Here is a 12,592-nt window from a genome sequence, read left to right as displayed (position 1 = left end):
CTACCTATTACCTCCCTGTGCCCACCCCGCCTCCTCTCTTTTGTCCACCTATCACTGCTCTGCTTTTCCCTCCTATATATTGGGCTTCCCCTTTACCTATCTACAGTCCTGAAGAAGGGTCCTGACCCGAAACGTTGACCGCCTGCTTTTCTCCACAGATGCTGCCTGGCCTACTGAGTTCCTTCAGCATCACAGTGTTTTTCATCTAGATTCCATCATCTGCAGTCCTTTGTTTCTCCAGAAAACAAGATGCTGGTGGGTCAGGCAACAGCTGTAGAGGGAAAAGGACAGATGAGCCAATGGGTCTTGACCCGAAACATCGACTGCCCTTTTCCCTCCATAAATGCTGCCTGACCTGCTGAGTTCCTTCAGCAACTTACTTTTGGCATGTATATGTGTCATCTTTATCTTCTCTCTGCACCATTGTTCAATTCAGCTCCGCAGACTACACAGTTTGTCTCTCACATAGTCATTACAGTGACCATTCTTCAATTAGGCAATATAGAGTCATAGAGTAATACAGCACAGAACCAGGCTCAACTTGTCCATGTCGACCAAGCCGCCCATGTGAGCTAGTCCCATTTGCCTTTGTTTGGCCCATATCCCTCTAAACCTTTCCTATTCATGTACCTGTACAAGTGTTTTTTAAATGTTGTTATTGTACCTATCTCAATCACTTCCTCTGTGAACTCATTCCATATACGCACCACCCTCTATGTGAAGAAATTTCCCTCAGGTCTCTCTTAAATCTTTCTCCTCTTACCACAAACCTACGCCCTCTAGTTTTTGAGTCCCTTTCCCTGGGAAACAAAAATATTCACCCTATCTGTGCCGCTCATGATTTTATACACCTCTATAAGGTCACCCCTCAGTCTCCTACAGTCCCAGGAATGAAGTCCTAGCCTGCCCAACCTCTCCCTCTAACTCAGGCCCTTGAGTCCTGGCAACATTCTCATAAATCTTTGCACTCTTTCCAGCCTAATGACGTCTTTCCTATAATAGGGTAACCAAAACTGCACACAGTACTCCAGATGTGGCCTCACTAAGGTCTTTTACTTATAAGCCTGATTGGGTTCTTTGAGGAGGAAGATTGATGAGGGTAGTGCAGTAGATGTGGTCTACATGATTTTAGTAAGCCATTTGACAAGGTTCCACATGGTAGGCTTCTTCAGAAGGTCGGAGGGCATGGGATCCAGGGAGGCTTGGTCATGTGGATTCAGAATTGGCTTGCTTGTAGAAAGCAGAGGGTTGTGGTGGAGGGAGTGCATTCAGATTGGAGGGCTGTGACTAGTGGTGTCCCACAAGGATCGGTTCTGGGACATCTGCTTTTCGTGATTTTTATTAATGACTTGGATGAGGGGGTAGAAGGGTGGGTTGGCAAGTTTGCAGACGACACAAAGGTCGGTGGTGTTGTGGATAGTGTGGAGGATTATCAAAGATTGCAGAGGGACATTGATAGGATGCAGAGCTGGGCTGAGAAGTGGCAGATGGAGTTCAATCCAGAGAAGTGTGAGGTAATACACTTTGGAAGGACAAACTCCAAGATGGAGTACAAAGTTAATGGCAGGATTCTGGGTAGTGTGGAGGAGCAGAGGGATCTGGGGGTTCATATCCACAGATCCCTGAAAGTTGCCTCACAGGTGGATAGGGTAGTTAATAAAGCTTATGGGATGTTAGCATTCATAAGTCGTGGGATAGAGTTTAAGAGCCACGAGGTGATAATGCAGCTCTACAAAACTCTGGTTAGACCACACTTGGAGTACTGTGTCCAGTTCTGGTTGCCTCATTATAGGAAGGATGTGGAAGTGTTGGAAAGGAGAGGAGAGTTACCAGGATGCTGCCTGGTTTAGAGAGTATGCATTATGGGGAGAGACTAAGGGAGCTAGGGCTTTACTTTTTGGAGAGAAGGAAGATGAGAGGATACATGATAGAGTTATACAAAATATTAAGAGGAATAGATAGAGTAGACAGCCAGCGCCTCTTTCCCAGGGCACCAATGCTCAAATACAAGAGGGCATGACTTTAAAGTAATGGGTGGGAAGTTCAAGGGAGATATCAGAGGAAGGTTTTTTACCCAGAGAATGGTTGGGGCATGGGATGTGCTGCCTGAGGTGGTGGTGGAGGCAGGTACATTGGTCAAATTCAAGAGATTACTAGATAAGCATATGGAGGAATTTAAAATAGAGGAGTCTTAGGGAGAAAGGGGTTAGATAGTATTAGGCGAGGTTTAAAGGTCGGTACAACATTGTGGGCCGAAGGACCTGTATTGTGCCATACTGTTCTATGATTCTATTACAGCTGCAACAAAACATCCTAACTTCTATACTCAGTGCCCTGACTGATGAAGGCCAGTATGCCAAACACCTTCACCACCCTGTGTACCTATGATACCATTTTAAAGGAATTATGTCCTAGCCCTCCTAGGTCCCTCTGTTCTACAACGCTCCCCAGGGCCCTGCCACTCACTGAGAATGTCCTACCCTGGTTTGATTTGCAATATACTGCATTTCTCTCAGTAACTAGGATTTTAACAATCAATGTGAATACCATATTAAATAATACTAACACACTAAATCATCTACATATATGTGCACATGCTAAATACTACTGCATTATTACAATTGGGAAATTTTCTGAAAAGATAATATGATGTAACTAAAGCTTTGAGTGAAATTGCTATGTAAGGAAAAAGTGGTTAAAATGGTTTTTGATCAAAATGGCTAAGGTAGAAATAGACCTTACATTCCACCACTGGTGGGATATTTTCAAGGTCTGGTCCTCTAAAGCCAATGTGTTTTTGAAATTAGTTATTCATCCTCTAATTGTATTGTTTGTTTTAATGGTAGTTATGGTGATATTTGTATGATAGGTTGTGTGTTATGCAACAGAAAACTGAGATTCTGTATGTTGCAAGTAAACCTTTGTTAAATTGATCCCTACAATATTCAATATTTTGGGATCAAAAGGGGGGAATTGTAATAATAATTCAGCAGTATTTAGCACATCCACCAATACCTGGGCCCCTTATCCCTCATTATTCTCCACTCCATAATAAACATTGCATGAAAGCTTCTTGTTTTATCATTATCTTCCCTTTTAACTTCACTGGCCTCTGAAGCTTGAATAACCTTTATACATGAACAACAATCCAATATCAGCAGTTATTATTAATATAGTAAACCATGCCAAGCTGCATCAAAGGAATAATTTTCAAAAAGATATTGACTCTGTGCAGCACAAATATAGGTGAACAAAGGTTTGGTCAAAGACACAATTTGTTCAAAGCTTGAAAACTATTTTACAAATGTATATTTACCACAAGGAACAATTTCAGGAGGAATGTAGATGTAAACTGCTGTAATATTACTACACTAGCCCTTCAAGCAACTCTTTAAAGTTTTACCTTACCTTTGATCCTGGGTGGGTCCAAATTGTGAAGAATGGAACTTCAGTTGGAATTCTTATGGGATGGGTTGGAGCAGGGGAAACGTGCTAAGGAAAGAGACGTACCTGTGGAATCGGGTTTTGGCGAACACCTTATCAAACATATCAAGGGAAAGAGACACCACAGAAAGTAAACAAGGCAAGAGAGAGAGAGAGTCAGTGAGCAGAGTGGAACTTCTTTAGATTAGGCATTCCTGGAAGAGAAGTGGTAGGGAATTCAACAAGTAAGTGAAAATCATAAAAACTGCAGATGCTGGAAATCTAAAGCAAAAACTGAAAATGCTGGAAATACTCATCAGATCAGGTTCGGCAAAGGGTCTCTGATCTGAAGCATTGACTCTGTTTCTCTTTCCACAGATTCCACCTGACCTGCATCTTTTGTTTTATTTCAGATTTCCAGCATCTAGAGTTTTTTAAATTTTCTTTGAAGCCTCAAACATCAATTCTTTGGTGTGGACCTCCACAATCTTTTGGTGTGCACTGCATCACTTTGAGTTGGATTCATTGACTTACAGTCTGCAGCAACATAACAAACTGCTTACTGAGTGGTAGGAAAAGGTTATATAATCCATTACTCCTGTCCACAGTGAGAGATTCCACACATAACTCCGGGCAGTCTCTTGTGATGACTTTGTAAATATGGCAATCATGTATCCAAACAAGTTAACTAGAGAATAAAGTTAACCTGTTTAGCTATTCAAAACTTCAAGTAAGTGTAAAGTCTCATATAGGCTCAACACCACGTGGTTTGATATCATATTATCTTTTACTGAATTGGCCTGTAGTCAAAGTGTGACAATGAGATATTTATGTTTGATTTCCCCCGTATGATTTTTTTATATAAACGTTTATTAACTAAAAGCTCTACAAAAAGGACAACCAATGTCAACACACTACACCTAAAACAGAAAAGAAGAAACAACTAAGCAACTACTTAACTACAGTAAAATAATGCGAACTAATACCCGCGAAACACACAAGCAACACTACACCCACTCACGCAACACTTCAAATAAGAATCGCATCTGTACCGTCCATGACACAGGTGATCCCCCGAGGAGCCCACCGAGCGTGGAACTCAACCAGGGTGCCCGCAGAGACCGCGTGTTCCCTCTCCAAGGACACTCGTGTGCGCACGGAAGACGGGCAGGCAGGTGGACTGGCTGGAACCCTCGGCTGCCCGTCGCCATGTCCCATGGATGGCCAGCTTGGCCAGGCCCAGCAGAAGACTCACCAGGAGATCCACCGTGCGACCCGCCCTGCGCTGCACCGTGTGACCATAGATCAACAGCGTTGGGCTGAAGTGCAGCCGGAACTTGAGCAGCAGCCCCTTCAGATGTGCAAAGAGGGGCTGCAACCTCTCGCACTCCACGTACATGTGGTACACCGTCTCCTCCCGGCCGCAGAAGTGACAGGCGGCTGGGGTGTCAGTGAACCGGCTCAGAAATCGGTTGCATGGCATCGCCCAGTGCAACACCCTCCACCCCAGGTCCCCGACATACAGGGGGAGGACTCCCTCGTAGAGAGACCTCCATCGGGGGACCCCCCCCCACTACCCTTCGCTGCCTGCTGGCATCTCCCGTATGATTATTCAGTTAGTTTCTGCAGGATTCTGTGCAGCAACATCACTTAAAAGACAAATGTAACCGCTACCACTAAAGAGAAGTCCAGTAATATTGTTGAATATATCCAGAATTTTTGGGACTTATCCAGGTTGCTGTTCAGGCCACACAGCATCTAGACTTGCTTCATTTTTTTCTGGGTCAATGCTTTAGAATACCTTACCTCCTGGGTGGAGAATGTAAAACTAAAGCACAGATTAGGAAAGTCTTTACTCAGGGAGCAATATTTGGAAAGATCTATTAGACAAAAGAACTGAGCAAAAATATTGATGCAAAAGAGATATTATTGTGCCAATGATAAAACAATTGCTTTAATTGAACAGAGGTCCCATTACTCAGCCAGTTTATTAAAGATGGTATTTTGGGGGACCCCGCAGATTTGTAAAGCCCTGCATACAGCAGATATTTGATTTCTTATCATTTTCCATCTACTCAAGTCAATACATTAATGATTTTTTTCTGATAAGCACTTCACTGCATGCAAGGTACCTTCGCTAGTGGGCCTCAGAAAATTCTGTGAGGAAGATTTAAAAAAAAAGGATGCTTGGATTATAACCCAGGTTAGCTAACCTGCAAGATGTTAGCAATTATGAGTTCTGCTATTTTTCTGAATAGCCTGATTTTTATATGAAAAAATGTCAGTTATGAGGTTAGAGAAACGAAGGACTGCTGGTGCTGGAATCGAGATGAAAAACACGATGATGCTGGAGGAACTCAGCAGGACAGGAACTTTGCTGCCTGGCCTGCTGAGTTCCTCCAGCATCATCGTGTTTTTCAGTTATGAGATCCACAGGATCTATATGCAGATCTAAGGCTGTGCTAGTTAAAAAAAGAATTTTATGAGAAGACGAAAATGTTATAGCAAGATTCTGCTGTTAAAGGCTTCTGTGCCTTTTAACCATGTACTTTTACCATCACATTGATATTGTAGGCATCAGGTTTAATGTTCAGTGAATTTTAAGATATGATAGATTAATTGAGTGCTCAATGAATTAAAATGTTTGAGCTTGCTTTAATTACTTTGGTGATTGATTATATTGCCATTTCAGGAAGTGCTACAGGAGTGATCACATAGAAGGAAGAACTGCAACTGCTTTGAAAATACAGATAAATGTTATGAGCAAGAAATGAGGCCCATAGGTGGGAATTTTACTTTTTAAAACTTTAAAATTAATTCTCTTTTAAGAAAACTATCACTGACACTTCACAACACTGATTTCAAAAGCCATTGTTAATCAAGAGTGAATTATGTGTGCATTAGCTGAGGTTGTCCAAAGTGCCTGGCACATTATTGCTGATAACTGTGGACCTCTATATTGCTGATTATTTCCAGAAATGTTTTTTTTTACTACTAGACACTTAGTTTAGATCAAAAAAATTGCACTGAGTTTATCACTTAGCATGGATTAGAAGAGAAAAGAAAAGAAATTCAGAGCAGTGGGAATTTCTGGCACATTGGAACACCTGGGAGTTCTCAAAATGTTGAGTTTCAGATCAAACACCTAGCTTGAATTTGAAATAACTATATACTAGTAAATTAAAAGAAGAGTTTGTATTTATAAAGCATTTTGCAATCTCTTTCAAGTGCCTTCAATGTTGTAATATACAAAACACTGAATAAGAAAATGAGAAAGGGGAGCAGGAGTATGCCAGTTGTACCCTCAAGTCATCTGTGCCATTCCATAAGATCATGATGGATCCAAATTCGGCCTCAACACCACTTTCCCGGTCCTATCGGATATTCCTTAACTTCCTCACAGTTTAAATGTATGTTAGACTCTGCCTAACCCTACGGGACAGTGAATTACAAAAATGTACATCCTCCTGAGAGAAGAGGTTTCCCTATCTGAAATAAACAATCCCAAAACTACCTTACTAAGGAAAACATCCTCTCAGCATCCACCCTCTCAATGCCCCATGGAATCTAACATTTCAGTACGATTACCTCCCATTATTCTTAATTCTAACCTTCTCTGCACTGCTTCCTGTGTAAGAGGGAAAATGTGTATGGTACTTCAGAAGCAGTCTCATCTGCACCCTGGTGCATTAGAACTTCCCTACTTTTTACAGCCCAACATTCTATTAACCTTTCTAATTATTTGCTGAACATGCATTTAATATATTTCATGTACTAGGACTCCCAAATCTCTTTGTACTCCAAGATTTTGTTGACTCACTCCACTGAAAGATTAAGTTGCTTTTTCCAAATTAGATAACCTCACATTTTCCTACATAATTCTCCATCTGCCAACTTCTCGTCCACTCACTTAACCTATTTATATACTTTTGCAGGCTCTCTGTGTCCTCTTTGCAACTTGCTAACCCATTTATTTTTGTATCATCAACAACTTGGGCTGCAATACACTCAGTCCCTTCATCCAAGTTATCAATATTGATTACTTGAATCCCCAATAGCATTCCACCACTTGCTGTTTGCTAATCTAAATATGACCCATTTGTACCCCCTCTATGTTTTATATTAGTTAAGCATTCCCCTATCCTTGCCAATAGTGCACCCAACCTGTGCACTGTTACCTCGAGCAGTACCTTGGTACAAGTGACAATAATATACCAATACCATATGCCTTCTAGAAATCCAAGTACACTATATCTACTGAGAGGATTCTAAATGAAGGAAGGTAACACTAGAAACACTGAGCAATCAGGCAGTATCTGTGGGACAGGAACAGGATTAGCATTTCAACATATCTGGAAAAAAAGTTAGTTTTATGAGCAGAAAAAGGTTGGTGGAGGATGGAGAACAAAAGGAATAGTATGGTGGGGTGAAGGATTAAATGACAAAAAGGGATGAAAAGGCAAGAAACAATCTGCTGGAGGAACTCAGTGGGTCGATCAGCATCTATGGAGGGAAAAAGAAATATCGATGTTTTGGGTCCAAACCCTGCATCAGGACTGAGATTGAAGAGGGGAGATGGCCAATATAAAGTTGAGAGGGGGAGTGGTGAGACAGGAGCCGGAGATGATTGGTGGACTGAGGAGGGGTGGGAGATGATGGCCAGGTTGCTCTGGGTATGGGGGAGGAGGGGAAGTTGGGAGACAGTGGCAGGTGGATGATAGGTGGAGGCAGACAAAGAGGCAGATGGAGCAAGGTGGGGGCAGGGGAGAAAGAAGGTTGGAGACAGCTGCCAGAGGGAGAAAAGCAGGAACATAAAGGGCTACAAGTGCTGGAATCCGATACATAAAGGAGGTGATAATGGCAGATGGAACCAGAACCTGATGGGGAGAGGGGTAAAATCTGTGGGTGAACTGTGTGTAGTAGGTGGATGGAACCAGGAGGGGGAGGGAGACAAAGATGGGTGAATGGAGGGGTAGGTGGGAGAGGGTTGTGGGAAAGGAGGCAAAAATGCAAGGACCAGAGAAGGATTGGAAAGGAGAGGTGGTGGGGGTAAAGGGGAAAAGCCCACTGGACTGTAGGGTTACTTAAAATTGGAAAACTCAGTGTTCATGCCATTGGGTTGTAGACTACCCGGGTGGAACATGAGCTATTGTTCCTCGACTTTTGTGTTGGGCTTCACCCTGGCAGTGGAGAAGGCCGAGGACAGGCAGGTCAGCATGGGAATTGGAAGTGCAATTGAATTGGCTGCAACTGGGAGCTCGGAATGGCCATTGTGAACACTCCACTGTGGTGCTCTGCAAAATGGTCACCTAGTCTGCGCTTGGTCTCGCCAATGTAGAGGAGGCCACATCAGGAGCACCAAATGCAGTAGACGAGGTCGAAGGAGGTGCACACGAATCTTTGCCTCGCTTGGAAGGGCTCTTTAGGTCCCTGGATGGTGGTGAGGGAGGAGATGTTATACCTCCTGTGATTGCAGTGCTCAAGGAGGGGTGGGTGGGGCGGGCTGAGTGGACCAGGGAGTCACAGAGGGAGTGGTCCCTATGGAAGGCAGCAAGAGATAGAGAGGAGAAGATGTAGCCGGTCGTGGGATCTCATTGCAACTGGTGGAAATGATGAAGGATAATCTACTGGACGCGGAGGCTCGTGGGGTGAAAGGCAAGGACTAAGGGAATTCTATCTCTGTTCTAGGGCGGCAGGCTGAGAGCAGAAGTACAAGAAACAGAGGAGATGTGAGAGCAGGTCCATCAACCACAGTAGAAGGGAAGCCACACTTCCTGAAAAAGGAGGACATTTCAGATGTCCTTGAATGGAAGACCTCATCTTAAGAACAGATGCGGCAGAGATGGAGAAACTGGGAGAAAGGGGTGGCATCCTTACAAGAGACAGGGTGGGAAGAGGTGTTGGTCTAACTCGCTGTGGCAGTCGGTGGGGTTATAGTAAATATCAGTGAATAGTTTGTCTCCTGGGATGGAGACAGAGAGATCTAGAAAAGGGAGAGAAGTGTCAGAAATGGTCCATCTGCATTTGAGAGCAGGGTGGAAGTTATCGGCGAAGGTGATAAAATTGATGCGTTCCGTACAAGAGCAGGAAGTAGTATCAGGCAAGACTGAAAAGGGCAAGATGAAACATGTAACATAACAAGTGTGGTTGAGTTGTAAGTTGGAATAGCAAAATCATTATATAAAGAAAATACTGCAGCTGGTGGAAATCTGAAATGAAAACAGAACATGCTGGAAATGCTCTTTTCTGAAATTGTTGAATTCCTAGAGCGTATGCATAGAACAGTATAGCCCAGGAATAGGCCCTTCGGCCCACAATGTCTGTTCTGACATGCCAGTCTAACTAATCCCATCTGCCTGCACAGGTTCTTATCCTTCGATTCCCTGCTTGTTCATGTGGCTATCTATACGCCTCTCAAACTATTATATCTGCTTCCACCACCTCCCCTGGCAGTCTGTTCCAGGCATCATAACATACTCTGTGTAAAAAAAATAAAATTACCTTGTAAATTTCCTTTAAGCTTTCCTCCTCTCACCTTAAAGGTATTTTACATTTCCATCCTGGGAAAAAGACTCTGGCTATCTACTCTATCTATGCTGTTCATAGTATCATATAGAATCATAGAATTAAACAACATGAAAACAGGCCCTACGGCCCAATTTGCTCAGACCAACCCAGACGTCTATGCAAGCTAGTCCTATTTGCCTACATTTGGCCAACGTCCCTATAAACCTTTTCTATCCATGTATTTGTTTAAATATTGAAATTGTACCCACTTCTACAGCTTCCTCTGGCAACTTGTTCCATATGTTCACCACCCTCTGTGTGAAAAAGTTTCTCCTCAGGTCCCTTTAAAATTTTCACTTTCTCACCTTAAATCTGTGCCATCTAGTTTTAGACTCCCCTACCCTCGGAAAAAGACTGTGGCCATTACCTTATCTACGGCCCTCATAATTTTATATACCTCTATAAGGTCACCCCTCAGCCTCCTACAATCCAGGGAAACAATTCCCAGCCTATCCAGCTTCTCCTCGTAACTCAAGCCCTCCAGTCCTGGTAACATCCTCATGAATCTTTTGTGCACCCTTTCTAGTGTAATGACATCGCTGAGTGACCAGAACTATGCACAATATTCCAAGTGTGGTCTCACCAATTACTTGTACAGTTGCAACATGATGTCCCAACTCCTGTACTCAGTGCCCTGACCGATGAATGCCTTCTTCACCATCCTGTCCACCTGTGGCTCCACTTTCAGGGAACCTAGGTCTCTTTGTTCAACAATACTGTCCAGGGCCCTACCATTTGCTATGTAAATCCTGCCCTGGTTTAACTTAACAAAATGCAACAGTTGCTGCAACATATACTTTGATCTAGTTGCCCCTCAGCTCCAATACTGTTTGTTTCACTTCTCCTTATAGCTAATGCTCACTAAATCCTGGTGAACCTCTTCTGCATCCTGCAATGTGGCAATCAGAACTGCACACATGACTCCAAAGTTTTATATGGCTGCAACGTGACTTTCCTATTTTTATACTCAGCACCATGACCAATGAAGGCAGGTATGCCGTATGCCTTCTTTACTACCCTATCAACTGACAAAGATGAAGTAAAAGCTTAAACTGGGCTTCGTCTGAACCAAAAGCAAAAAGCAAGCTGTTAAAAGAAATCAGGGGATCAAGCAGCATCTGTGGAGGCAAGGGGATGGTAAATGTTTCGGGTTGAAACCTTGCATCATTTGAAGGAAATACAAGTAAATGCCTGGTTTACAAGGAATGAATGTCTGAGACCTCAATGAGGAAGGGAAAGAATGAAGGAAAGTCAAATGTCAGCTGCAGTGGGTGTGATAGGGCGGAAGGTAATTTCCAAGGAGATATGGAGTAAGGGAGCTTTAAATATGAAAGTTGAAGCAGAAGTGGGTCACAATTTTGTCTGGCAGAGATGAGAACTTGTGGTGCAATCAGTGAAAAGTCGGTCAGATTATTGACAGTGGGACACTGGAGAATAAAAGAGATGTGATGGAAAAGAGAAGAAATGATAAGAGAGATACTGCTGTCAATATCCCTTTGATGTCTAAAAAGAGCATACAATAAATTCTACATCTTACCATAAGCCATGATACAGATACTATTTACATAAAACTATGTTGACAGCAATAACTGCGGCATGCTGTCAGACTGGATTTGCAAAGATTTCACATTGATATTGCAAGGGTGTGTTAAATAAATCAGAAATCTCCAACTACATTTCAACAAGAATAATGGAAGGAGAATTTAGCTGAAGAATCTCAATCTCAGTTTTTACATCTTTACATAAGTCTCAGCTCCTGGCAAAAAATCTCTAACGTTCAGATGGCACCAAAAATAAAAAAAGTATTGTGGATGCTGCCAATTTAAAATTGGAACATGAACCATTGGAAGTACTCAGCAGGTCAGACAGTATCTATGGAGAGATAAACAAGGTTAATATTTCAGGATATTGTTCTTAGAGACGGGATAGTTTTATGCAAGTGCAGAGGGAGATAATGCAAGAAAAGGAGGAAAGGTGAAAGTATAAAACAAGAGGGTGGTAATAGAATGCTACAAAACAGGAAACTGAGAGGGACTACAAAATTGTTGCCATCACTAGATCTGTTTGAAGGGCAGGCAGGACAGACAACCCAGTATCCCAGGGTATGGAATTTTCAAGCAAGATAGGGAGGAGGTGGCATTGCACTGTTAGTCAAGAAATGCAATACCTAAGTATTGAGGGAGGGTACCTTAGAAGTCTCTTAAACAAGGCCGTATATGGGTAGGGATTAAGAACAAAAAGGGCATTGTCACTTTGCTGGGTGTGTATTACAGACCCCATATCAGTCAACAGGATATAGATGAACAAATATGTAGGCAAATAGCAGAGTGATATATTAAAAACGGGGTCATAGCTCTGGGTGATTTCAGTTTTTCTGAATATTAACTGGGATTGCCTTAGCATAAAAGGTTCGGTGGGGGGGGGGGGGGGGGGTTGGAATTTTTGGGGTGTGTCCAGGAGAGCAGAATGTGGATAGATCAACTAGGGAAGAAGTATAATGGGACCTTATCTTGAGGAGTATAGATGGTCACTTGGAGGAGGGAGTGTCAGTTGAAGAGCATTTTGGAGCTAGTGACCATAACAACGTATATTTCAAAGTGGT

General features: G+C 42.7%; 1 protein-coding gene across 7 annotated transcripts in view; it reads left to right on the top strand.

Annotated features, from left to right (window-relative positions):
- The window catches only part of LOC127571328 (protein FAM3C-like), a 55,023-nt gene that overhangs the window by 14,258 nt on the left and 28,173 nt on the right, over positions 1 to 12,592 (top strand). For 4 of the 7 annotated variants that reach the window (XM_052017617.1, XM_052017613.1, XM_052017618.1 and 1 more), the window contains one exon: positions 6,116 to 6,206. The exons of 2 other annotated variants lie outside the window; for them this stretch is intronic. In XM_052017617.1, the coding sequence (XP_051873577.1) occupies positions 6,194 to 6,206 (13 nt within the window). In that variant the 5' untranslated portion in view covers positions 6,116 to 6,193. Of the gene's footprint in view, positions 1 to 6,115; positions 6,207 to 9,111; positions 9,311 to 12,592 lie in introns of all 7 variants that reach the window. One more of the 7 variants, XM_052017611.1, reaches the window with a different exon arrangement.

The sequence above is a fragment of the Pristis pectinata genome, chromosome 6, assembly GCF_009764475.1.
Source record: "Pristis pectinata isolate sPriPec2 chromosome 6, sPriPec2.1.pri, whole genome shotgun sequence".
In the NCBI taxonomy this organism is placed as follows: Eukaryota; Metazoa; Chordata; class Chondrichthyes; order Rhinopristiformes; family Pristidae; genus Pristis; species Pristis pectinata.
Note: the sequence above shows the minus strand (reverse complement) of the source record. Positions and strands in the feature narration are given on the sequence as shown.